Genomic DNA, 27,421 nt, shown 5'->3' with positions numbered 1-27,421 from the left:
GGGTGGGAGTGTCTACACCCCAAACAGCAGTGTGTGATCAGGTCGTGATCCTGTCTGTGTGCAGATGCAAGACGGGGGTCTCAAGTGGCTTTTACCAGGTTGAACAGCAGGCCTGGATTTTTCTTCAACTTTTTGTTTTATATTAGTGTGCGTGTGCTCAGTCGTGTTTGTCTCTTTGTGACCCCGTGGACTGTGGCCCACCAGGCTCCTCCGTCCATGAATTCTCCAGGCAAGAATACTGGAGTGGGTTGCCATTTCCTTCTCCAGGGGATCTTCCCATCTCAGGGATTGAACCTGCCACTTCTGCATTGGCAGGCAGATTCTTTATGACTCTGCCATCTGGGAAGCCTTATTTTATATTGAGAGTGAAAGTGTTTGTCGCTCAGTCGTGTCTGACTCTGCAACCCCATGGACTGTAGTCCACCAGGCTCCTCTATCCATGGGATTCTCCAGGCAAGAAAACTGGAGTGGGTTGCCATTTCCTTCTCCAGGGGATTTTCCCAACCCAGGCATTGAACCTGGGTCTCCCACATTTCAGGCACATTTTTGACCAACTGAGCCACCAGGGAATCAAATTGACAATGTTGTGATAGTTTCAGCAGAGTGACTCAGCTGTACATATACGTTCTCCCCCGAACTCCCCTCCCATCCAGGCTCAGGCCTAGATTCTGGCATCCTCTTTTGACATCCTGGGGGAATTCCTGGTGGCAGAGTGGTAAAGAATCTGCCTGCCAGTGCAGGAGATGCAGGTTCGATCCCTGAGCCAAGAAGATGCCCTGGAGAAGGAAATGGCAACCTGCTCCAGTGCTCTTGCCTGGAGAATCCCAGGGACAGATTAGCCTGGTGGGCTACGGTCCAGGGGTTGCAGAGTCTAAACAAAACTGAACACACGCAGGTCATCGTTTAGTTTCCCCAGAAAAACTCAGGCACCGGGTGGTCTTTCAGAGGATGGTGAAGGATGAGTTTCCTTCTAGAGGAAAGGTTCTGATGGAACCAGCCAACTCATCCATCACCCTGTCAATTGCACAGCAGCATCCAGGATAGCTTTTGCTGGGATCTTCACAGCAATGAATGCAGAATGAGCCCCCAGATGAAGCGTACGTCTGTCTTGAATGATCAAAAACTCAACTGAGAAGTTTCTCAGTCTGCTGTAGAGGGAGGGACAGGTCTGGGAAGGGACTCAGGGGCAGAGGATGTTTAGAGCAGGGGCTTTGCCTAAATCCTATGCACCTTACGTCTCAGTCATCCGGTCACCAAGGAAACAATGTCAGTGTTTGTTGCGAGCTTGCCCTTCACCTGTGTCATTTCATTTCATCAGTACAGCCTCTTGCCAAGTAGATGTCACTTCTCCTGACTGTTCTCTGGATAACTGGAGTTCAGTCAAGTAACTTGTGGAAAGTCGTACAGCTAATCATGAGAAGACCCAGCACTTAAAGCCAGTTTTCTTGAGTGCAAAGCCCATACTCTTGTCAAAACACCAAGTCCCCTCTTCTCCAACACTAGCCAGGCATCCTTGGGGCTGAGCCCGGGCTGTGAACAGATGCAGTGGCGGCAGTCTCTCAGCCTCCTGTGGGTTTGAGTTGTCACGGTAGCCTGACGTGGGTTGGGGGCCCTGGCAAGGGTATGGGTCATTGGTTATCAGACCTGGGCTCTGTTTCCGTGGTGATCATTGAACCCCTCTAAGCCTCACTTTCCTTAAAAATGAGAATGAGAATGCTGTGTCTGCTTCAAGGACTTGTTGGGACATAGTGTCCATCCTGGGCTTAGCACAGCACGGGCCCTTAGTTGTTCAGTTGCTCAGTCGTGTCTTTGCGACCCTATGGACTGCTGCATGCCACACTTCCCTATCTTTCACCATCTCCAGGAGCTTGATGAAACCCATGTCCATTGAGTCAGTGATGCCATCCAACCATCTCCACCTCTGTTGCCCTCTTCTCCTCCTGCCTTCAATTTTTCCCAGCATTGGGGTCTTTTCCAATGAGCTGGCTCTTCATATCAGGTAGCCAAAGTATTGGAGCTTCAGCTTCAGCATCAGTCCTTCCAGTGACTTTTCAGGATTGATTTCCTTTAGGATGGACTGGTTTGATCTTAACTGCCCAATACACTTCAGGAGGAATCACACAAGGAGTCTGCAGCCCTTAGTATAAACTGGCATGGTGAAGGGAGAGAAGAATCAGAACCGCGCTGACCCCTGCAGATTGATCTCGTCCTGATGCGGGGTGCTTCCCGGCCTGGGTCCCTGCAAAGTGCGGGTGTGGGGTTCTTATTTTGCAGTCATCACCATATTCAAGGGGAAGGTGGAGGAGGTGGAGCTGCCTGTGGAGAAGGTGGACATCATCATCAGCGAGTGGATGGGCTACTGCCTGTTCTACGAGTCGATGCTCGCCACCGTCATCTTCGCCAGGGACAAGTGGCTGGTGAGCCTGCTGCATGCTGTCCCCTGGTTGCCCCGCCGGCTGCCTGGCTGTTCAGCCCCTGCCTGTAGCCGAGGGAGACTACGAGGACTTCAGAGAGGACCTGGGCTACCGGGTTACCGCTCCCAGACCCCTCTCTTTAGACTAGACCTGCCTCTGGGGGACAGAATGAGCGTTCGTAGGTCTAACCTTGGCCTTTTTTGCTATAATAGACCCATTGTTTGCTGTCCAAAGTCTATGCTGGTCAAGAAGTACTAAGGGTTTGCATGGCTGCCAGTAAGCCAATGTGCTTTTGACCTTAGCTTCTCCAGACTGAGAAGTCAAAACATCTTCCACCGCCCTCACTGGACACATCTCTGCCCGTCCACATTTGTCCTATGGGCCCCACCTCGGCCCCTTGGGTGTTTCCTGGTGCCTCCCCACCCAGCCCTCTCCCCGGCCGAGGTGACAGTCTGCTGCATGAGGAATGCTGGCGAGGGGGTGCTTGTCTGGTGACTCTATGTGCAGTTCAAAAATGTATGTCTTTGTCAGGTGAATAGATTACGAGACCCATTTCCCCACAATTCATCAACAGAAACCTGGAGGGCTTATGTTTCCAGACCGGGCAGCTTTGTACGTGGTAGCAATTGAGGACAGACAGTACAAGGACTTCAAAATCCACTGTAAGTCACCTTCACATTCTCTGCTGGGCTTTTGGGGGGGGGGGTGGGGGGGGCAGGAAGCACTTCAGAGGGCTGGGCATGAGTGGTCAGTCTCGTGGACACAGCTACTGTGCCTCTGAGGAGTTTATGCCTGTGACCTTTTCCGGATTTTGCTCTCTGGATGTTTTCCACTGGTTCCAAGGGTGGGGGTTCTACAGAGAGGAAATAAGAATGTGGCTGGTGGGAGGTAAAGCGAGGAGAGAATGAGCGCAGTGTGGATGGAAAATGAATGAAGCAGCAGAAGCTGAGGTATTTTTGCAGAGCCGGCAGGTGGCTGCAAGCTACTAAAGGTCATTTCTCCCTAACATCCACATTAAGGGCAGGGAGGGTCTCCAGCCAGGCCAGTCGTTTGAACTCTGCCTTTGCATGCCTGAAATTTGTCAGCATAACATTGATTCTCCTTCATATAAGTAAGATACAGAGGGAGATGGAGGCTGAGCATGTGGGTGGGGGAGCAATGGGGTGGGGGTGGGGGCTTATCCCAATCTGTGCTCTTTGTGCTTAATCAGTTGAAAAGGTGCTCTCTTAGAAAAAACATCCCCCACCCCCGCACAACTCTCCAACATTTGATCTGGTCCCCAAAGAGTCGTTTGATTCTGTTTCATTTAAAGAGTGACCGTTCTCAAGGGATACAAGACTGGTCCTTCATGTGATTAAACGGATTATGCTTCCACAAGGTTTAGAAGGACAGGGAAGCCTAGCGTGCTGCAGTCCAAGTGGTCACAAAGAGTCAGACATGACTTAGCATCTGAACACACACACAAGGTTTAAAGACAGACTTGGATCCTTAGCCAGAACTAACTAAAGCGACAAAGTGCAAAGACCACCTCCCCTCCTCCACACACACTTACAAGTGAGTATGCACACGATCCAGCCCTCCCCCCCACCCCCACCCCCACACACATACAAGTGAGCACACACATGATCCAACCCCAAGCATGAGCAGAAACTCCAAACAGTCCAACAGCCTCCGCAGATCTGGGTTCCTGCCAGCACAGCGCTAAACACCTCTCGTCTAGACTCCCTGTGACGGAGGGGTTCCCAGATAGAACAGACTAGCTCCTGGCCCCCAGAGGCTAGGACTGCAGAGTCCAACAACGTCTAGTCGTTGTCTGTGCTGCTGGGCCGTGCCACGGAGTGCGTGCATCCACCTGCCTCTGCACCTTTCTGGAAATATAAACTCAGAGCATGTTCAGAGCCAGGTCAGGACAAGATGGAAATGGGACATTTGTCTGAGCCCTCCCGCCCATCTGGCATCATTTCTAACGTTCAGTGAGCAATGAGAAGTAGGAGGTTAGATGATGGTGCTTTGAAGGTGGCCAGCTCTGGCTCATATCCTCTGGGTGACCGTGAACGAGTCACCTAACATCTCTGAGCCTTGGTCTGAAATAAAACTCCCCCAACCTATAGACGTGTCGGGAGGATGAAGTGAGATGATGTATATAAGGGGCGTGACAGTTGATGCCGCACGTGGCAGCCTGGACCTGGTCCCCAATTGTGTCATTAAGCCCCTTCCTGCCTGTGGGCCTGGCCCTGAGCCTGACTGCCGAGCTCGCTGGCCTCCAGAGGCTCAGAATCTAGGCCAGATGCGCTCTCGTGATAGGTTTCAGAAACAGCTCAACGGCGAATGTTGATCAAATGCATGAATAAATAGGACATATTTTGCCCTGGAGCTGTATGGTTATGCTGCCTTTGGAGTTCTTGCTGTAACTGTATAAATTGTGTTTGGAGGAGAACCTACAGGCACATTCTTTGTTCTCACGTGCTCTAAACTGATTGAACCCTGACCCTCAGCTTGGCGCTTTAAGGAGCTTCCTCATGGTTTAAAGGCAAACAGATCTCACCCTCCTCCTTGCCTGGACTCTGTTCGGGACCTTGACCTCACGCACCTTGCCATGAGGACTGGATCAGCCCTGACAGGCCCTGGGGCACTGGCTGCTACTCAGGTGCCAGCCCAGGACCGGAGGCCATGGGGTTGAGTCTCCTCCTGCTTACTGCAGTTTTCACATCATCTGAAAAAGGAAAAAAAAAAAGACTGAAAGGTAGCCCCGTTTTTCTCTTGTGGAATCTCTGGAGTCTGTCAACAGCATTCCCCGCAAACTCAGAATCAAATGCACCTTTACATTTTATTTAACATAGTTTCCAAGTTTTCTATTTAAACATTTCTTTTAAAAAATGACCTGTTTCTGTTTTTAGGAAAGGAAGCAAGCACATTTAGAAATCTGTTTTAAATAAACAGAGATTTTGGTTACTCAGAGTTCTAAATCTAAAGTGAAAGCATAAAGGTTGCTGGTTGCTAAGGGAACAATTGTAAGCAAATTTCTGATGGCTCAAGAACCGGCTAGAAAAGAAAAATCTTAAATAGGGCAGGAGAAGGAGTTGTGCCCAATCCCTTTCAGAAAGAAAATTGTTAGGAAAACAGTTTGTCCCCTCCCCGCCCCCTCCTTGCCCTTCTCCTCCCCTCTTTTCTCAACCACACGCAACATGGGAACACAAGCAGGAGTGAAACTCAGAAATTGCCCTCAGTTTGCTCACCAACTGCTAGAGAACACACACACACACACACACACACACACACACACACAGATCATTGGCATGTACCAGGCTCACAACGCACAGTTTGTTGAGTGAATGAATGAGAAAATTAATATTAATGAAGGAATAGAAGTAAACCAGCAAAGGAAAGTACAAAGTGATGGTGGTGAGGGCGGCAGCGGTGTTGTTGACTTAGAAAAAAAAGCATAATGTGAGAGCTACGAGTTAAGTTTTATCTGGGGCAATATGAGGACTGCAGCCTGGGAGACAGCACCTCAGACGGCTCTGAGAAACTGCTCCAAAGACGTCGGGGGAAAACAGTATATATGTGATTTTGGTAAAGGGGAAGTACATGTGGTCAGGCACGTTTATTTTTTTAGAAAGTTTCTGCTGGTCTTGTGAAGCTTCTGCTAGTCACAAGAAACAGTCGTCGCAATGAAGGACTTAAGTGTTTTTCTAGATAGAAGAGGTACTAGAATTGGGCTCTAAAAATCAACTCCTGAGAACATGTATCTGAAGACCTGTCCTGCCAGCTTTCTGGAGCACAGAGTGCCTCGTTTCTGCTCTCCACCCTGGACTTCTTCAGGGGGTGTTGGAGGGCACCCGCTGCAGCAGCGTGTGATTTAATCCTTGTAGAGGTAGAAGGCAAGCACCCACAGTGAGTGCCAATGTGTGGTTGACAGTGATTTAGTCGCTAAGTCATGTTCGACTCTTGTGACTCCATGGACCGTAGCCCACCAGGCTCCTCTGTCCGTGGGATTTCCCAGCAAGAATACTGGAGTGGGTTGCCATTTCCTCCTCCAGGGGATCTTCCCCACCCAGGGATTGAACCAGGGTCTCCTGCATTGCAGGAAGATTCTTTACCAGTGATCCAGTGAGGATTCCCAGACAGAGGTGCAATCATTAATTTTTTTTTGTTTACTCTGAAGATTTCTAGAATCTCAAAATTGGAAGGAATTTGGGTAGATATTCCATGTGATTTTCTTACCCAGTAGTTGACTCTAGAACCTGCTGAGGGTCAGAGGATGGGCACCGGCTTCCTGGCTGATGAGAAGATGACAAGGGACCTCTCGCGTGGAGATGGTGGTGCCTGTAGCTGGAGGCTTGGTGGGCAGGACCTCTTGGAGGGTTCAGGTGCTCTCCATGAGTTTCTCCACCACCCTGACATCCAGAGCTCTATTGCCTGGCTCTAGCCTGTTTTACACAAGGAGTTGACTTTGATCTGAGAGCCTAAAATGTATTAAACTATTATACATACCTTCCTTTCTATCTAGAGGAGGAGTTGTCAGTGGCGCCTGGTACCACCTGCTCTATTTTTCCCTGAGGCTCCCCCACTATTTCTAGCAGAGAAGCCCAAATTATTGGGGCCAGGACAGGGAGGGGGAATGTACCTACAGATCTCTCCACTGAAAAGTGAAGCTTGTTTTCCAGTACTTCATATTCCTGTCTTTGTTTTCAGTTTATTATTTCCTCTAATATATATCCATTCTGCCCATAAGCTCATTGGAAGAATTCTACATCTTTGATATTGTGACTTTTTTCGTTTCCAGCATTTCTACATCACTGATGAAATTCTGCATCTGTTCATGCATGTTTTTTTCTGCATTAGATTCTTTAAAATATTTATTAAAGTACTTGAACATCCTTGTTCCATATTCCCACTACCTGAGCTCTGAGTCTGGTTCTATTGACTATTTTTCCTTTTGGTAATGGGTCATATTTTTCTTTCTTTTCCATGTGTCTTGTAATTTTTGATTAATGCTGGACATTGTGAGTAGTGCTGGACAGTAGAGACAGATGAATAATGTATGCCCAGAGAAGAGCATGCCTCTTCCGCTACCAGTCCATTCAAATGGGAATTTAGTCCACCTAGTCTAGACTAGCTGGCAGGTCTGGACTTCACTGTTGTTTTAGTTACATTCAGTGCACCATGGTGTGGTCCTTTTCAAGAGTTTGTTTCAATCCATAAACTAAATTTCGCAGGTCTTTTGTTATTATTTTTGAATCCCTAGAAAGTTAGCTAACACTTTCCTGGTGGCTGATGACCCTCACTCCATATTCACTCATTTAATAGATAAGACGATTGCAATGAAACATTAACATGCTTGGTGTGTATCCTCGCCCATCCCTGCTGCACGTGTGGTGGAGAAGCTAGTGGGAAATGCATGGTCAGTGGAAAGGAGAGGAAAAGCCCTAATGTCCTAGACCACCTGCCACTGAATAACTGGAGGTAGGGCCCCCTGGCCGGGAAGATCAGACATGAATTAACCAGGTGTTGTGAAGCAGTGCAGGCATTAAATATTTGGGAATAAATTCATTAAATTCAATGAATGAATTAAACTTAATAAATTCACTAAAAATCCCCAGCATTATTGGTGGACCTGTACTGTGTCAGATGCTCTGTTGAGGGTGCTGAGGATACAGAAGGAGAGGGGTTCCACAGGTGGGAGTGGTTGGAGATGTCACTGTGGCCGTTTGAGACTTTAAGTCCATCTGAAAATTGGACTGGAAGGGACCTCAAAGATCATGGAGCCCAAGGATTACCAACTGGTTGGAACTGCTTATGTTGACTTGGAAATCCCATCTCCCTGGGGCCCAAATCTGGAGATTCTGATTCAGTAGGTCTGGTTATGGTCCAGGAATCTGTATTTTAAGAAGTGTCCCAGATGATTCTGGAACACAGAACCAGTGGACCAAACTCCTCACTTTACAAACAGTTCGGAAAGAAGGGGGCCAAGCTGCCAGGGTCGCAAGCTTGGATGGTGGCAAAGCCAGAGCTCAACCACGTAACCACAGTAACTATCACATCTCAAGGGCTTTCTATGTGCCAGACCCTGCTGTGAACTTTATACATATCATCGCATTTGATCCTCATAACAACCCTATAGAGCAACTATCATCGTCATCATCATCATCTCCATTTTTAAAAACTTGTTATTTTATATTGGAGCGTAACAATGTGGTGATAGCTCCAGGTGCGCAGTAGGGGCACTCAGCCGCACACAGACATGTATCCATTCTCCCCACACCCCGTCCCATCCAGCCCGCCGCATGTCACTGAATGCTGTATTGGTGATCCATTCTAAATATAGCAATGCATGTATGTTCATCCCCAAATCCCTTAACTATCCCTTCTCCCAATCCTGCCCCCGACCCCATCCCCTGGTAACTATAAGTTCATTGTCTCTGTTTTAAAGAAGAAATCAGCTCTTTGAGAGGTTAAATTCTCACCTGAAGTCGCACAGCAAATAAACAGAGCCAAGGTTTGAAGCCCAAACCCAGGATTTTAACCATTTAACATAGACTCTCAGATACACTTTCACAGAGCCTTAACTTAAAGGAGGGCGGAGGGCAAGAACCAAAGTGTAGCGGTAGGTGTCTTGAGAAAGGGTTTTAAAAGCAGACAGTGCGTGTGGGTGTGCATGTTCTGACTGGGTAAGCATGGACAGCTCTTTCCAGACTCTAGCAGGGGATCTTCTCTGGAGCTGTCGTCACGCTTCCCCAAACATTAAGTGTTAGTTGCTCAACTGTGTCTGACTCTTTGCAACCCATCGACTCTAGCCCACCAGGGTCCTCTGTCCATGGGATTCTCCAGGCAAGAATACTGGAGTGGGTTGCCATTCCCTTCTCTGGGGGATCTTCCTGACCCAGAATCGAACCCAGATCTCTCACATTTCAGGCAGATTCTTTACTATCTGAGCCAACAGGGAAGCCGCAAACATAGGTAGGCTCAGCTGGGAGTTTGGCTCCAGCCTCGGGTATAAAATGGGATATGACTGGCATTTAATCCTCAAGCCAGAATTGCACAAGTGCTTGCCCTCTAGGAGATGATTATTTTCTCAGCCTCTTCTCTTCTAGGAAAGCCTTTGTGTGCCCTTGAAAAGATCCTGAGTGAAAGGAACACAGCATTCCCTGACTGTTCGCGCCTCCTCCATTTCACCCCCATCTCCGAAACACACAGAGGGACATAAGTTTCCTATGGTTCCATTTGTTTGGTGAACATTTAAAAATAATTTAATCCTGTAAGATTTAAGAGAAAAGCAAGTCTATTTCAATGTATTTCTAAACTCCTCTGAGTAAACGAACAAATGAGATTCAGCCACCCAGTAACGAGACTCCACTAAAGCAGGGGTCCTCAACCTCCAGATCTAATGCTGATGATCTGAGGTGGGGCTCACATAAAATACCAAAAATGAAGCACCCAACACGTGTAATGCACTTGAATCATCCTGAAACCTCCTCTCCAACCTTGTCTGGGGAAAGATTGTCTTATATGAAACCAGTGAAAGTCACTCAGTCATGTCTGATTCTTTGCAACCTCATGGACTATACAGTCTGTGGAATTCTCCAGGCCAGAATATTGGAGTGGGTAGCTGTTCCCTTCTCCAGGGAATCTTCCCAACCCAGGGATCAAACCCAGGTCTCCCGCACCGCAGGTGTATTCTTTACCAGCTGAGCTACTAAACTGGTCCCTGGTGCCAAAAAGATTGGGGATGGCTCTGCACTGTGTGGAGAGCAACTGGCATTGCTGTCACAACTGTGTCGGTGCAGCTCAAGGGTAAGGACACAGGGTTTGTGCCCCAGCGCCACGGTTTCCCTGCTGTGGGATACCAGCCCAGTATCTCACATGCACGTAAGCCAAGCGCCAGCTGCTGCCGGCCCCATTTTCTCATCTGCTGTATCGAGGCATCCTCGTGGGGTTGCTGGTGAGAGTCAGTGATGGGTCTGGCCAGGACTGGGTGATCAATCAGTGGTAGCAGTGATGACCATCATTTATCGGTGATCTGGCACCATCATGGACTTCTTCGTGGGCTCAGATGGTAGAGAGCCTGCCTGCAATGCATAAGACCCAGGTTCAGTCTCTGCGTTGGGAAGAACCCCTGGAGAAGGGCATAGCTACCCACTCCAGTATTCTTGCCTAGAGAATCCCATGGACAGAGGAGCCTGGTGGGCTATAGTCCATGGGATTGCAAAGAGTCTGACATGACTGAGTGACCAACACTTGGACCATCAGACTTGCATTCATTGACTTCCAACCCTGCACCCTGAATCCATTCCCTGATTAATGCATCTTATGAACAGCCCCTGGGGGGCAAAGAGGCACTGCTGGGGTGCTCTGTGCCCCACCTGGGGGATATGTCTCATGGGATGGGTCCTAATGAGGACATTGTGGTGTGTGAGAAAAGCAAGACCTCTGCTGGACACCCCGGCTCCCCACCTCACATTTTGCAGTTGAGAAAACGGAGGATCAGAGACGCTAGGACATTTGCATGAGGGCATGCAGAAGGAAATGGCAACCCACTCCAGTGTTCTTGCCTGGAGAATCCCAGGGACAAGGGAGCCTGGTGGGCTGCCGTCTATGGGGTCGCACAGAGTCAGACACGACTGAAGCGATTTAGCAGCAGCGGCGGCAGCTGGCTAGTAAAAGGTGGCACTGACGGCACCTTTTCATGAACCAGGGATTCTGACGGCAGCCTGTTTCATGAACCAGGAAATCCCATGTTTCTTTCTGCTTCATGAGAGCTTCAGTAGGTGGGAAAGGGAGGAGGGAGAGAGAGAGCTTTATAGCTGTGGGGTGGGATGGAGCTGGGGCAGTGGGGTAGAAATGGGGACGGTGGAGGAGAGTGTTCTTAGGAGATACTGAGGCTCAGAGAGAAGGGAGGAGAGCAGATACAGAAGAGTCAGGAATCTGGGTTCTAGTCCTGGCCTGACAGGAGTCTAGCTGTGTGACTTCGGAGAAGTTTCTTACCCTCTCTGAGCTTTACTTCTCCTATCCCTAAATTGGGACCTGTGCACATTAGATGATGTGAAGGACATTTGGCACCTTGTGAAACTCTCCACCAGGCAAGCACCTCTCCTGTCGTCAGACCAGGGAACATGAGCTGCCGCCCACCCTCTTGGACTCAGGGGGGCCCAGGGACTTCTGGGGGTCCCGCTGCTGGCCCTCACGTGTTGCTTTGTCCCCACAGGGTGGGAGAACGTCTATGGCTTTGACATGACTTGTATTCGGGACGTTGCCATGAAGGAGCCCCTGGTGGACATCGTGGATCCAAAGCAAGTGGTGACCAACGCCTGTTTAATAAAGGTCTGTGGGTGCATCCTGCGTGGGCCTGGGGGTGCGGGAAGCCGACTGTGCCACCTGGATGCTTGGGCCTGTGCCCAAGGCCACCCAGGCTCTTGCAGGGCCCCTGGCTGTAAGGCAAGGCCACCTTGGCCGGCCGGAGCCTCTGGCAGCCCAGGGTGACCAGTCAGAACGGGCGCTGGCCCTTAGCAGAGCTGTCGAAAGAGGGCCAGTGGACTCCACGGTGGCACAGCTGGGGGGTGGTCGGTGCATGTCTGCTGGTGATGTGAGCGGGGGTGTGTGTTAGGGGAATGGGAGCATCAGAGAGAGAAGTCCTGGCGGCTCAGGTTGGGGGAAGCCCCTCCATTCGGAGCAAGACAGCAGCTTTAGAGAAGAAATCCCTAACCTCAATCAGGTATGCAGTCAGAGTCACACTCCCCTGCTTCCAAGCGTACCTGTGAGCGGCCGGGCAGGGCTCACCGCGTCCTGGGCTCCCTGGTTTGTACACGGCTTCATATCTTGTCCCCCACGGCTTTCTGTCTTCAGTGCAGATGAAGAACTGCTCACCAGGGTCCTCCCCCAGGGCACTCCGATTACTAACTTTCCAAACACGCCAGCTTTGCTGTGTGCCTGTGCGCTCAGTCCTGTCCGACTCTGTGACCCCATAGACTGTAGCCCGCCAGGCTCCCCGGTCCACGGGATTCTCCAGGCAAGAACACTGGAGTGGGTTGCCATTGCCTCCTCCAGGGGATCTTCCGGACCCAGGGATCGAACCGGCATCTCTTGTGTCTCCTACATTGGCAGGTGGATTCTTTACCGCTAGTGCTACCTGGGAAGCCCCTTTTGCTGGAGTACAGATAAAGGCCCCTCTTGACCTCCTCACCCTTCCAGCCCCACGTTCCCCCTGGAGGTAACCACTGTCCACACAATGGGTTAACCTTTCCAGCCCTTTGTCTAAGTATCTGTATTTACATATGCTGACCTATCCTCCTGACCCAAGGAAAACTCCTGGTACTTGACTGCTTTCTTAAAGTCCAGAAAGCCATCCATTTCACAGGGTTCAAGTTCACTTTTTAATCAAAGGATCTGGGTTCATTGTGTCAGTTGTCTTCAGCCCTCCCCTCAGCCTTCATTGTGCTGAAACACACCTGCCTGCTCCGGTCCAGTGAGCATCACTGCAGTTCCAGGAGCTCTGGTGGATGGGACAGGGAAGAGCCCAGAGCCACTGGGGGAAGGGGAGGTTCCTGCAGGATAAATGCACACCGCTGCTTTGTCCAGGCGAGAGCAGTCCGTCCTCGGTCCCTGGTCACTGTGTTCTTGATAAGGAACCCTTGTCTTCTTGGATTTAGAGGGGTCCCTGGAGGACAAATGAAACTAGGCGAACCTCATACAAGTCCCATCAGATGAAGGATGCTTCCCTCTTATCCTGCCTGAGAGCCTTGGCCTCATGCTGGAGGGTTTTGCCACCTATTACCTCGGCCGGTTCCGAGTCCAGGCAGGACTAATGATGAGCAAACATCCTTTTATTTCTTCCCACCAGCCCCTCTGTCCATGAAGCTTCTTCCTTCTGGTGCTCCAAACAAGGTCCAGCAAACTATCATGTGCTTAGTTGCTCTGTCCTGTCTGACTTTTTGCGACCCCATGAACTGTGTAGCCATGGGGGTTTACAGGACAGGCTCCTCTGTCCATGGGATTCTCCAGGCAAGAATACTGGAATGGGTAGGCATTCCCTTCTCCAGAGGACCTTCCCGACCTAGGGACTGGACCTGGGTCTCCTGCACTGCAGGTGGATTCTTTACCATCTGCGCCACCAGGGAAGCCCAGGTCCAGCAAAATGCACCCCCAAATGATTCACCCATGGTGCTAAACATTCATGCTAATATTGTAGTATGAGTGGAAATCGCCTGGTGCTGTTGAATTTGCCCAAGTGGCATAGGGCAGCTGCATGGAGCCATTAAGCATTTTCCCGTAGGGGATGAAATTCCTTCCCAGGTCACTCTCTGCCCCTACCTGGCAGGGTGGCCACAGCCCTTGTGCACATCCACTGCTGGTCCTAGACTGGCCTGCTCTGTCTCCCCTCCTTCCTCTCCCCCTCCCAGCCAGGAACAGGCCAGGGTCTCTCCTGAGTGCAGCCTGGGGCTGGGGGCATGGCAGAAACTGGAGCTCTGGGCCCTCCCCGGCCAGTCACCTTCCTTCCTGCGCTGAGAAGGGCAAGGTCGGCTGTGTTTGCTTCCGCCACCAGGAGAGCCGTCCGTCAGCTCTTGCTAATGCGCTCAGCACTGTCTTCCCGGGTCTGTTGGGAAAACACTTGCCCTTCTTCACACACTTAATTGCTATTTTCATCGCTATTAACGTTGCGGCTTGTGACACTTGATGATAATTAAGACTCTGTTTTGACCAGCCTTCTGCTCGGAGACGTCCATTTGTAACATGACTTAGTGGGGACAGCAGCGGCCCAGCTCCTCAGAGTCACCGATGCCTGCGGAGCCCTGCGCCTGGTGGGGTGGCCTGAGGCCTGGTCACGGGTCCCCCCGGGGATCTCAGAGCTACTGCTGTTGCTGCTGCAGAAAGAGGAAGCTTTCCGGCAGAGGGATCAGGGCTCTGGGGGGCAGGTGATGGCTCTGACTCTGGAGACTTTGAGCCTAAGAGGAGGGGGGATCTGACCCAGAGGGCCTTGTGTCTCTGAGGCACAGATGGCAGGGCAGGGGCGGGCAATCCAAAAGAGCAGCTGCCCCTCTGTCTCGCCCATTTTAATGTATATCAGACTTTTCAGTCTGGACGGCTTTTGTTCCTGCAGAGGCCCCTGTTTAGAGGCAAATATCCAGAGGACCTAGAGAGTGCTGTCAGAGCACTGGTGGCTGACATTTTGTTGATGGACATCTGAGACCCCCATAGAGACAAAATCCCTGATAGATGGGGTGGTGTGTGTGTGTGTGTGTGTGTGTGTGTGCGTGTGTGCTGTTATGCACGCTGAGAGTGGTGAGGAAGTGAGGGGAGGCCAGAGGAGGAAGGAACCAAGCCCAGGTGAGTCAAACGGCGTCCTTCCCAGGTTGCTCTCTGTGTCCAGGCCCAGAGCCTGGGATATTTATAGGTGAGTCCTAGAAAGTTCTGGAAGGCTTTAGATCCAGGGAGCGGCATAGTCTGAATCCATCTTAGAGAGGTTGGTGGGTTGGTCTGAACCCACTTCAGTATTCTTGCTTGGAGCATCTCGTGGACAGAGGGGCAGCGGGCTACAGTCCGTGGGGTCACACAGAGTCGGGCATAACTGAGCTCACACAAATGCACACTGAAGGGGAGGCCTGGGGTGGATGGGAGGGAGAGTCGTCAGGCGGGAAGACGGTGTTAGGAGGAAAATGATGAGTTTAGGGGCAGGTCACACACCGAGGTGCACAGACCGTCACGGCCAGTCCCCGTGTCTAACGAGCTCTGGACTAATGGTGGGGATGGGGGCAGAGGTGCTGCGACTGCTGAGCTGAGCCAGAAGCAGTGTACAAAGACCAGGCTGGGCTGGTGGCCAAGGGCACAGGAACAGGGTCAGGGACCTTGGGAGGAGCCTGGAGACAGGTGGGCTGGCCCCAGTGGAGAAAGAGATGGAGAAGCTAGTGAGTGTAGACACCATGAGCCCAGCCCTGGAGACTGAGCTGAAGCCCCCAGCAAAGACCCAGTTAAGCTCCGGTGCTCTGAGAGTTGTTGGGTTGGAGGGACCTCCAGACACGTGCACAGGAGGGATAACCAATGAGCTGACAGGTGCTGGAGCTAGACAGGCCCCCCGATGGGGCAATGGCCCAAGCTAACAGGGTGACATAGAATGAAGGACACCCCCCGCCACCATGCCCCCGGCGCCTGCACTCTGGTCCCAGGTGGAAAGGACAAAGATTCTGAGAGGGACTCAGTGGGGGAAGGGCTTGCCTGCCTAAAGGCAGTAGGAGCCAGCAGGGTGTCCTGGAGGTCAGAGGCTGCTAGAAGTGGGGCTTCCCAGGCATCACAATGGTGAAAAAGTCTGCCTGCCAGTGTAGGAGATGCCCGCTCGATCCCTGGGTCAGGAGGCAAATGAGCGCACACACAGCACATAGCTGCTAGAAACGGGTCCCTGGTTGTGTCCAACTCTTTCCAGCCCTGTGGACTGTAGCCCACCAGGCTCCTCTGTCCAGGGACTTTCCCAGGCAAGGATACTGGAGCGGGTTGCCACTTCCTCCTCCAGGAGATCTTCCCGACCCAGGGGTCGCACCCATGTCTCTTACATCTCCTGCATTGGCAGGCGGGTTCTTTACCACCAGCTCCACCTGGGAAGCCCCAGCGAGGAGGGAGAAGGAGATGAAATCATGACTTAGGAGAGGCCGTTTCCACTGGAGCAGAGAAAGTTGGGGGATCCACGTGAGCAGGAGTGGGCATTGGCTTGTTCTGCGGGTGGAAGTTACAGAGGCTGGTTTTGAAGTAGGACCTACTGACTGGAGTCGTCGGGGAGGACGAGCCGCCTGGTAGGCAGTGAGCGAATCCTGCCTGGGGGTGGTCAGGTGTCCAGGGCCACTAACTTCCTGGGGATGCTCTTAAGGCTCATGCATTCCCAGGGTAACAGGGGACCAGCTTTCTGACTCCGCTGGATTCTGGATGCCTGACCTGGCCTCACAAGGACCTTTAGTCCTTGTTCCCCATCCTTGGGCTCTAGAAGCATAGCGTGGCTTATCTGAAGTGATGTCACCGACATCAGGGGCTCCCACAGTCCCCGACACCTGCAGTCACTCCTCCTTCCCAACCAACAGGTCGTCGGGTATTGTAGCTGCCACCCTGCACCATAATAAGGCTCTGGGTTGGCCACTGACTTGGCCTCGCTCCTGCCTCTGTCCACCCTGTGTAGGCAAGACTTGGTTTTGAAGGTCCTGGGACTCCTTTCTTCATCCTACAAACCTGTAGAGATAAAAGCCTCTTTGTCTTTCCTCCCCCATCCCCTGAGACCCCTCTCTCCTACTTTCCCAGCGTCTTCCATCATCCGGGTCTCAGGCACACTCTTGGGAACCATTTCCAGGCACACAGGTGTCTGTCTGGTTCACACAGAGCTTTCAGGACAGAGGTCCCTACTGTGCAACCCGGCAGTTAGACCTCGCTGAAAGTGGTCTGGGTGCCTGGGGAGCTTTGCCCCGTCTCACTGGAGCTGGCCCACGCCAGTCAGCATCCTCTGCACAGAGAGAACACCACACTGCAAACCGTCATTCATGACTCCCGCTGCCGCCCAAGATTGATTTCCAGTCACTTCCCGGCTGAAACTGTTAGAGCTGTCAGTTCCTTGTGTTCTCCATTCCCAGCTAGAACTGGAAAATTCTTGCCTCTTATTTCCCCTTTTTATGTATTTAAGTGTCCGGCTGGTGATAAATGGTCAGCAGACTTCCCTTGGCTCAGCCTGTGATGGTGTGGGCTCGGTTCTCAGTGCCTCCTGTCGAAGGGAAGTGAGCAGTCAGCTCTGCTGGAATCCGGGAGGGCTTGATGGAGCAGGTGGCTGCTTTAATGCAGTGGGTCTGGGGCGCCCCACCTCCCTACCCCACCCCTTGGAATTTGCCCCCCGGTAAGAGGCTTCCCAGGTGGCCCTAGCGGTTAAGAACCCTCCTGGCAGTGCAGAAGACACGAGACATGAGTCGGATCCTTGGGTTGGGAGGATTGCCCTGGAGAAGGGAATGGCAGCTCACTCCAGTATTCTTGCCTGGAGAATCCCATAGACAGAGGAGCCTGGCTGGCGACAGTCCATGCGATTGCAAAGAGTCGGAGAGGACCGAGCGACCGAGCATGCACACACGCACGCACTGAGCAGACTCCACCCTAGAAAGGGTGGGGGAGCTTGTGGGGGGTGGCAGGTGCGCCTGGGACGTGGTCCCAAGAAATGTGACACTCGGGAGTCTGCGGTCTGTAGTCTCCCTGGAGGATGAAGCCTCAGGCGGGACCCAGACCCGGCAGAGGTGCTGACCCGCACTCTCTCTCCTCTGGACTGCAGGAGGTGGACATTTACACGGTGAAGACGGAGGAGCTGTCCTTCACGTCTGCCTTCTGCCTGCAGGTACAGCGCAACGACTACGTCCACGCCCTGGTCACCTATTTCAATATCGAGTTTACCAAGTGCCACAAGAAAATGGGGTTTTCCACAGGTGAGCCTCCTGCTGGCCTTCCAGACCCACCCGGCCTGGTGCCCAGGCTCTGTAGGATGTGACCTCCCCGGCCTGGACGTGGGGCAAGGGCCGGGGGGCATCAGCCAGGGATCCTCACTTGGCACCTCGCAAGCCTCTCCAGTCCTGGAGGAATGCCACAGTTTTGGCTGCTAGAGGAGAAGGTAAAAAACTGTAGCAGCCGTGGCCGGCGCTGAGAGCCAGCATCGGGTGGGCAGGGGCAGGTGTTGGGGCTGCCTTTCTGAATGCATGCATATTCATTTAGTGTTTCCTGAGCACCTCCTGTGTGCGGGAGAGGGTACGGAGGGGTGTGAGGCTTTCTTGTGGCAAAGAGCAGGCAAGAGACTTACCTTAATTCCTCACAGGAGGGCTTCTTCCAGAGGTGATGTCTCCTGACCACCAAGACCAGGGTCCTCTGGTCTCCATCAGCCAGACCAGCCCTGGTGAAAACCAGAGGACCCTGGTCCTGGTCATTATCAGCTGCTCCCCTTCCTTCAGCCTGCAGAGAGTGGGCTATTTCACCTGGACCTTGAAAGATGGGTGAGACTCAGCCTTTCAGTGGTGAGGGGTGGGACAGTGGGGCTGAGGAGGAGCCCGCTGGAGGCTCACGGCTGTGACTGGAGGCCCAGGGTGGAGCCATATGGCTGTTTCTCCCTCTTCCATCCCTGGGGTGTGCCTCCCGCAGGGCCCACCCACTCTGCTGCCGGAAATGAGAAAGTCAGGAGGCAAGGGTTCTCTGGAAAGAGTTCTATATCTCTAACGCCTGGACTCCAGCCTTGTAGCTAGCTCCCAGCTGGGGTCTTTCTCTCCCTGAGATGGTCTGTTTCTGGTGGATGTCAGCATAGGGCTTTGGTCCAGCGTGTAACAGATGTTTCTTACCATCTTTACCAGCTGGCATGGGTTTGGCGGTCGGGTTTACTCAGACCCTCTGCACTCTGACCACCAAGGAAAGAGTATTTCTTCTTTGTGTTTAAGGACCCCAGATGCACAGAAATAGATTAATCCTAACTCGTGGCTCATGATATACTGCCACGCGCCGTTCACTTTTTGCTTATATTTTAATTAATACAACAAACACTCATGAACTTGCCACCTAGCTCAGTAACTAGATTGTAAATAAAGTATTATTAATTTGAATGAAATAGTGACTAGAAATAAGTTTATTAGTAGTAGAATGTAAATGTATTAGTTAATATCAAGAGATAACTATTGTTAATTAGAATATAAATATTAAACTGAAATACATTATTAACAAGCATAATACAATAAGGTTTATAATGAATAAATCTAAGTCAATTAATTCAGGGGGCTTCCCAGGTGGCTCAATGGTAAAGAATCTGCCTGCCAAGCAGGAGACATGGATTCGCTCCCTGGGTTGAGAAGAGCCCCTGGAGTAGGAAGTAACCTGCTCCAGTATTCTTGCCTGGAAAATTTCATGGACAGAGGAACCTGGTGGGCTACAGTCCACGAGGTCACAGAGTCAGACATGACTGATAACACAGGAGATTAAATTAATTCAGAGTCACAAAATAAATCCCTGCAGCTTACTACCTAACTCAAGGATGTCAGTGCTACCAACATCTTTGCATATACCTGGATGGTCCCCTTATCCCATTCCCCACATCGCCTCCAGATGAACATTATCCTGAATTTTGGGTTAATTATCCCCTGCTATTTTTAAAAAGTTGTTTCACGTGTATGCATAGGCCTAAATAAGGTATTGTTTGGTCTCAGCTAGCTTTGAATTTGAGTTGAAATGCAGGTTGTTCTAAGTGGTTCCTCCCCATGGGCCCCCAGGGGCTGGAGCTGCTCCAGGAGACACGCTGGAAAGCACCTCACGTTGTGCAGCTTGGAAATCATCCCTGCTGATGGCTCTGCCCGTGTCTTCCCCCCGAAGCTCTGGGCAGAAGCTGTTGCAAATGGGCACAGCCACGCAGGGCTCTGGGCTGTGCCAACCAGCCGGAGCGCCCAGCGGCCCCGCCCCTTGGACATATCCTCTGTGGGTGGGGTAGGAAATGTGAACTGGGCCCTTTGGGGAGACTGTGTGGGTGGACGGGCGGTGCTGAGTAGAAGCAGGCCTGGGGTTAAGTACTAGTTTTTCCAGGAATCAGCAAGGGAGGGTGGTGGGCAGTGGAGATAAATCTGAGTGGGTCCCTTTCTGGGCCTTGGGCTCATTATGAGTGAAATGGCACAGATCGACTTCAGTGGCCTGGCAGCCCCTTTCCCAGCTTGGCTACCCTGTGACACTGAGTCAGCTTCTCAGGTCACAGAAGCTTCTTCATGCATAGTCTTGAATTCTCTGAAAAGCTTCTGAAAACCCTAGGGAATAGAATTACAAATTTACAGCTGAAGAAGTATTAAATTCCAGAAAGAACTACCATCCCCTTAATCACTGGGAAGAGACCAGAAGGCAGGATTCCACTCTGTCTCCAAAAGCACCAGGAAAAATCTTCCTGTGAGAGGGCCCTCTGTTCGTACCCACCGGCCCCTGTGTGCCCCACTCCCAGCCTCTGTCACAGCCAGTCACAACTCCCACTGGATGTTATGGCCAGCTACCCGAGTGTCTTCTCACGTAGGCTGTCGGATCTCACGGGGCAAGGCTGTGCTGGCTGCTGTTCCCCACTTTCAGGACCATGTCAAGTGTGTGATGGGCATCCTGAGTGGATGTCTGCTGAATGAATGAGCGCATGCATGCATGAGGGAGCGAATGACAGTATCATCATAATGGGAATTTAAAAGCCACTCATATGACCTTGACAGTTGTAGCTGGGGCTGGGAGGGAGGGAAAGGCCCGTTCACTGACCACATCTCCAGAAGTCGTGGTCCACAGTGATGCTGAGGGCTCACCTTTGTGCACAGCAACTCTCTGGGGAATTAATCCTAGAACATTCCAGGCCAAGACAGTGTGGCAGCCCTGCTTTACCAACCAGAGCCGTAGTTGATGGATAAATGACATGACATACTGCTTTCCACAAAGAGTCAATAACCACCTAATGCAATGGCTTAAGAATACCCTGATCTGGGCCTGATATGTTATATAAATATAAGGTGACCGTGCAATTCATCTTTCAACTGAGGACAGTTTGAGAGTAAAGAGGAGAGCTCTTGATAATTACGCTGGGAACATGGACATGGGCGCAACAGGAGATGGTCACGCTCGGTGTGTCCTCCCCACCTTCCCATCATCTAATCCTCACAGTCCCTCAGGAGATAAACCTTCTGCAGATGTAGAACATGAGTTCCAGAGTCACAGTGGAGGAGGAGGCTGGACACCGGGCCTCTTGTTGCCTCATTAAATGTCCTTTCCACTGATAGCCACCCGAAAGATGTATAGCGTGTGAAGGACTGGGTCTGCACAGCCTTTGCGGCCTTGGTTGTGTATCTACACAAGATTTTTATGTCTCAGCAGATCTGCTCCCTTCTCACACCCTAGAATTACTGATTTCAAATGCCTAGGACCAGAGTCAAAACATCTATATTGCAATCAGCTTCTCCTGGAGACCCTGATGGAGACTCCAGATTGAAAAAACTGCTTTAGACAATGAGTCTGTGGACCCATCACAGAAATGAGATGTTTGGGGAAGTTGTTAACTTTTTGATGTTGATGTTGAGGGGAAAAAAAAAATCCCTTTCCTCCAACTCAAGGCTGGCACGTTTCGGGGGCCAGCATCAGAGGCGGGTGGTCTGGGCTCACTGGCTGGCAGATCTGAGTCAGTGAAGTCTCTGGGAATCTTCCAGGGCATCTGATTAGGAGACAGAAGGAAGCTGCTGGAATCTCCTTGCCTGAAGGTCTTTAAGAACAGGAGAGGCACCTGTCTGGGCTGATGTGGGTGGCGGTGGGGGCGAGGGTGCTATCGGTCACTCACTGCCATTCTCTGCACACCCCGGAAACTATCTTTTGACAATTCGTTTAGGTGCCCTTGACAGAGAAGTTACTGGGAACAGTTGGACTTTGCCCATGGACTGCAGTATGCCTTGGAGGCCAGGAAGGCTGGACATGTTTGGAGATTCACAATCTGAGCAGCACAAACTCCATGTTCATGATCCTCCTTCAAGCCCTTCCAAATGCTCAGGCTGCCTCCCCTCCCCATGACCTTGACTTTGCATCGATTTCCCAAACACACACATTGAAGGCTACTCAAATCTGTATTCAAAGCACTGACATTTGATCAAGCTAGTCTATTACGAAGGACACAGACAGACTCTTCACCACCATTAAAATAGATCCTGAGGGTTGAATGATCTTGGTCCCACTGGGGGTGCAATAAATCTCCAGGCAGGCTGTGTGTGAATTCCTTCAGGCTGGACCACCAGTGGCCAGTACGACTGAGGGGCAGCCCCAGTTCTTCCTGCGAATTAAAACTCTGCCTTCTGATGGTATCCAGGCCATCAGAAGCCACCCATAAGGCCACAGACTCTTCATGCAACAGCCTTTGAAGTATTTGAAAGTCCTCCCCAAGGCTGCTCACCTTCAGCTCTGGTTGTAAGCAAAGAGAGTGAATCAGTGTTCATGAGTCACGCCTCCTGGTGGAGGAAGGTAAGAGCCTGCAGGGCAAGAGGAACTGGCTGTAAGATGTATTCTTCTACAATCCTTTGGTTCCAAAGTCTCAATGTTGCTGAACATACCTGGGTACCTTGAAGCCTCACACCAGACCCCCTCTGGCTTTTTACTTTCAGCCGTGTATTCGGTGCTCACAGACCTAGCAAGGGTGGTGATGGGCTCCAAGGGTGTAATAGTAATAGTCCATCAGACCCCTGTCCTGATGGAGGCTGCAGTCTTGTGGAGACTACAGAAAGTAAAAAGAGACAGAGATGGTTATGCAGTGGTGTGACCGCTACAGTAACCACACAGGCTCAGGACGCCCTTAATCCAGCTGGGTGGTCAGGTGAGGCTCTACTGAGAATTGACCTTGGAGGATGAGGTAGGGAGAGGCTGGTGGTTAAGGAGGGAAGAGTGTCTGAGGGACAGCAGCTGCTGGGACAGGACCCCTCATCTAGTCGTAGAGTTTGTCATGAGCCCAGAGGATGGATGGGATTTCATGGGAGGTGCGAGAGTCAGTGTGACTTTGGCTCATGCATGAGGTGTGAGCTGTGGACCAGCGTTGGGTCCATAGAAGGAGAATCATTCTGAATTTTTACTCTATCTAGGTAGGAAGGCTCAGCCAAAACCTCACGGCAGGCCTGAGCCAAGGGTAGCAGGATGGGTTATGGTGGGGGTGCCCAGCCTCCGGGATGTAATGCCTGATGATCTGAGGTGAGCCGATGTAATAATAATAGAAATAAAGTGTCTAATGAATGCGGTACACTGGAGTCATCCCTGAAGCCACCCCCCACCCCCGGTTTGTGGACAAATTACCTTTACAAAACCGGTCCCTGATGCCAAAAAGGTTAGGAACCACTGATCTAGGGCAGAGAGGCAGGCAGAGGAAACTGTTTGTAGGGCTGGGATATCCGTGAAATTGGGGAAACTGGGTTAGCCGTGGAGTTGGCGTGATTGGTGTCATTAAACAGGAGAATGGGTGGACTGCCCTCCGTATCTCTCCCCTACACTTGCCTGCAAGTCTTCACTCTGTTGAACCAATGAAACAGCAGCATTCTGAGATTCATTTGTGTTAATATCACCCTTGGTATGACCTTGTAATGTCAGTTTGTTTCTCCTCTGGTTCTCCACTAAGATCCTCAGTCTGGAGGGTGTGGGAAGTCGATGACAAGTTGAACCCCTGGACTGAGTGGGGAGGCCTGCCGCAACTTGGGCGCCTTGACCCAGTGAGAGGGCTGGGCAGGGTGTTCAGCATGTCCCAGAAGAAACCCAGCAGCTTCCGGGTGGGGTCCCAGCCCTTCTGGAGACATCTCTCTCTCACTTTTTAAAAAATACTTATTTATTTGACTGTACCAGGTCTTAGTTCAGCACGTGGGATCTTTAGTTGCCGCATGGAGGATCTAGTTCCCTGACTAGGAATTGAACCCTGGCCCCCTGCACTGGGGGCTTTCCTGGGAGCCCAGCTAGTAAAGAGTCCACCTGCAATACAGGAAACCCCGTTTTGATTTCTGGGTCGGGAAGATCTGCTGGAGAAAGGATAGGCTACCGACTCCAGTATTCTAGCCTGGAGAATTCCATGGACTGTATAGTCCATGGGGTCGTCAAGAGTTGGACCCAGCTGAGCGACTTTCACTTTCCCCTGCACTGGGAGGGCAGAGGTCTTAGCCAGTGGACCACCAGGAAAGTCCCTGGAGGCATCTCCTGACTCTCCCTTCTCTCCCTCAGCCCCTGATGCCCCCTACACCCACTGGAAGCAGACAGTCTTCTACCTGGAAGATTACCTCACTGTCCGGAGAGGGGAGGAGATCTACGGGACTATATCCATGAAGCCAAATGCCAAAAACGTGGTGAGTGCTAGGGGAGATGGGGGGAGTTGGGGGTTTGGAGGGGGAGGTGGCAGACTGTGGCCATGGGTTTCATCTCGTTTGGGATGAGCTGAGCCAGGAAACCACCGTGTCTGGTGGCCTGGAAGACAAGTTCGCATTCCTCCAGCTGGCCAGGTTGGGGGTGGGGTGGGGGCGTCTGGGGCCTCTTCCTCTGAGAAGCAACCGCTCCACTCCTCCCGAGTTGAAACTGGAGGGGACATCTCTATATTCTCACAGGAAGGATTTAGGTTAGAAACCAACGACTTTCCCAAGATGATAATGAGGCTCCGGAAAAGGCTCGTAAGGGCTGTCTGTGGGGTGTCCTGAGCTGGAAACCGTTAGCAGCTCAGATGCGCGCGGCCTTCCGCCCGCGGGGAGGGGCGTGGTCCCAGGGCTCCTTGGTGCTGACGCCCTGACTCCTCCTCCTTTGCAGCGAGACCTCGATTTCACAGTAGACTTGGATTTTAAGGGACAGCTGTGCGAAACATCTGTATCTAATTACTACAAAATGCGTTAGCACACGTGGGAGGCTGCAGAGAGCGAGCGAGCCAGCCCGGAAACTCGCCTCCATCTGCAGCTCGGCCACCAGGGACCCTGTTTGCAGGACGACACGATCCATCCTGGAGTGCCCTCGAGACTGGTGAACTCCGCCGGCCTCCCGAGGGCCCTGCCCCTGGACCAAGGGCCCCCAGCCCCTCGGCTCTGCTCCGGGGGCCCTTCTCAGAGGCTCTGTTTTCCCGACCTTGAGCCACGGCCAGCGCGGCAGCCGGGCCCCAGTGGAGGAGTCCACACGTGTCCCCATCGTCCTCCTTAACCGTGACTCTCGGATCCTCAAGTTTTGCATGCTGCAGGCATCTAGGTCAGATTGCTTCTCTAGAACCTGGAGACTAGTGTCTTTGATAGCATAAGCCAGACTCTACGTGCGTGCGGCGGTGCGCGTGCGCGGACAGCATCCCGGTTAGTTACTTAACCCCGCGCACCTGTATGTGTGTGCAGATACAGTCAAGCGGGTGACGTCCGTGTTCATCACAGGAGTGTGTGTGCGTGTGTGTGTGTGTGCGTGCGTAGAACATATATTACTCTCAGAGGAGATTCTGTTGCTTTCCAATAGAAATTTGTTTTGTGATTAGTTCTTTCCCGTCCCCAGCCCTTCCCAGCTATGAAACGTTCTCTGTATTAGCTCCGGTCTCCTTTTGACTAGACTGTGGCTCCGAACCCTGGGCATAGGACCACGCACTCCGTGGGCGCTCAATAAATGCACATGAGAGTGAAGGGATGGGGCGGCTGCATTCCTCCGGCTCTTGGGGGCGTGGGGGGGAGGTGGTGTGGGAGGAGGTCAGAGGCCACAGTGGGACAGAAGATCCGATGGTGCTGCTCTCAAAAGGAAGGCGGCTGCTTGGGGAGGGAGCCGTGAAGCTAGGACCTGTCTGAAGGCATCTCCCCTGTGACCCTCGGGGATGCGAGGAGAGTTCTGGAGTGGGGGTCAGTGGACATGGGCTAACATCGGGTGCTCTCGAATGGGAGGCCAGATGTAGCCTGGAGAGGGACCGAGGTCAGGGGCAAGATAGGTTGGGAGGGTCCAGAGGAGTCAGGAGGTGCTGGCTGAGCTCTTGATTCTGGGCTGGGGTTTCTGGATGGCTGTGCCGGGGGAAATGACCACTGATTCCAGAGGCAGTGGGCCTGCCCTTTCACTGTGTGTGTGCTAAGTCTTTCAGTCATGTCTGACTCTTTGTGACTCCATGGACTGTAGCCTGCCAGGCTCCTCTGTCCATGGGATTCTCCAGGCAAGAATACTGGAGTGAGTTGCCATTTCCTATTTCCGGGATCTTCCCGACCCAGGGACCGAACCCGGTCTCTTATGTCTCCTGCATTGACAGGCAGGTTCTTTACCACTAGGGCTTCTGCGTACATGTTGGCTTCCCCAAAGCCCTGGGGCACAGAGCACAAAGCCCCCCTCACCCCTCCACTTTGGTAGCTGAGCCTCTGGGCTCCAGGGCAGGGGAGGGGGGAAGAGAGGGGTCATGGAGGAGCCACCCCATCTCCAGATCTGCTCAGGTGCCCTCTGCACCCCCCGGCCCCCCCACACCCACCCTGTGCTCAATCCTCTGCCCTTCCAGCTGGGGAGGCCTCTCATTATAACTAGAGGCAGATACCATGCATGCAAGTCATGGGATGTTTCCATCATCTGTTTTGGACAAGAAAAATAGAGAAACTTAACTCGAGGGCAATAGTAAGAGTGTTAGAAGGAAGGGGGTCGAGGAGGGACCAGGGGTGGGGTCCCCCAGAGGGCACTCGAGAGGAACCCACTGTAGTGGGAGTATGGGAGTAGGCAATCCTGTCCATCCAGCTTTGGAGAATTCCATCCATGGTCCATGGGGTCAAATGCTCCATGGCCGCCGAGAGCCAGCAAGGAGGATGCACTTCCAGGAGCTCCAGGCCTCTGGGGGCTGCAGGCATCCCTGACATCCCTGGGGTCCTGGAAAGGAGGCCCACACTGAGCAAAGAACCGGCAGTCTTTCCGGCCTCTCCAGGTACCAGCCGAGAAGTGGGCACCCCAGAGGCCTCCCTGGGCCCTGGGTCTTCAGCGCCTGCTGCCTCAGCTCCTGGGGCTCCAAGAGGGAAGCCTGGGGGACATGGAGGAGCACGTCCACAGCAGCCCCCTCCCTCCTGCCCGTGGGAGCGCTGCAGTGGGACTGCCATCTCCCCTGACTCAGTGGGAAACAAGCAGTGTCCGTTCTGAGTACATTCTGTAGGGGATGAAGTCTCAGCTTGACTTTGGGGATTGTGTGGAGACTGCTTCACTTGTCAAACCTGTGTTCCCCAACTCTGCCTCCCTCTCTCTTTCCTTCTTCCTTGTTTTCCTTCCTTCCTTTCTCTCTCCCGCCTTCCCTTCCTTCATTCCTACCTTCCTTTTTCCTTCCATTCTTTTGAGACTACAAAACCCAGTAGTGACTTTCTCCGTGTCTCTCTCCTCCCTCTCTGGGGAACTTCCCCATTCCATCCCCACCCCACTTCTCCCCAGGCCTGCAGCTGCGATGCCCCTTTTCTGGTCTGGTTTGGGCTTGCTTGTACATGGGCCCCTCGCTGCTTGCTCTGAGGTCCACTGAGGTCCAGGTTCCCCGCTGGACCACAAGCTCCAAGGGCGGAGACTTTTCT

General features: G+C 52.2%; 1 protein-coding gene across 1 annotated transcript in view; it reads left to right on the top strand.

The window, feature by feature from the left end:
• Window positions 1-25,537, top strand: part of PRMT8 (protein arginine methyltransferase 8) — a 70,106-nt gene extending 44,569 nt beyond the window's left edge. Inside the window, exons 5-10 of the mRNA XM_069586516.1 lie at window positions 2,275-2,417; window positions 2,989-3,076; window positions 11,620-11,735; window positions 17,692-17,842; window positions 24,126-24,247; window positions 24,699-25,537. Coding sequence (XP_069442617.1) covers window positions 2,275-2,417; window positions 2,989-3,076; window positions 11,620-11,735; window positions 17,692-17,842; window positions 24,126-24,247; window positions 24,699-24,782 — 704 coding nt within the window. The 3' untranslated portion in view covers window positions 24,783-25,537. The remainder of the gene's footprint in view (window positions 1-2,274; window positions 2,418-2,988; window positions 3,077-11,619; window positions 11,736-17,691; window positions 17,843-24,125; window positions 24,248-24,698) is intronic.
• Window positions 25,538-27,421: the final 1,884 nt, after the last annotated feature.

This window comes from Ovis canadensis, chromosome 3 (assembly GCF_042477335.2).
Source record: "Ovis canadensis isolate MfBH-ARS-UI-01 breed Bighorn chromosome 3, ARS-UI_OviCan_v2, whole genome shotgun sequence".
Taxonomy (NCBI): domain Eukaryota; kingdom Metazoa; phylum Chordata; class Mammalia; order Artiodactyla; family Bovidae; genus Ovis; species Ovis canadensis.
The sequence above is the reverse complement of the archived record's forward strand: the minus strand, read 5'-3'. Positions and strand labels throughout refer to the sequence as shown.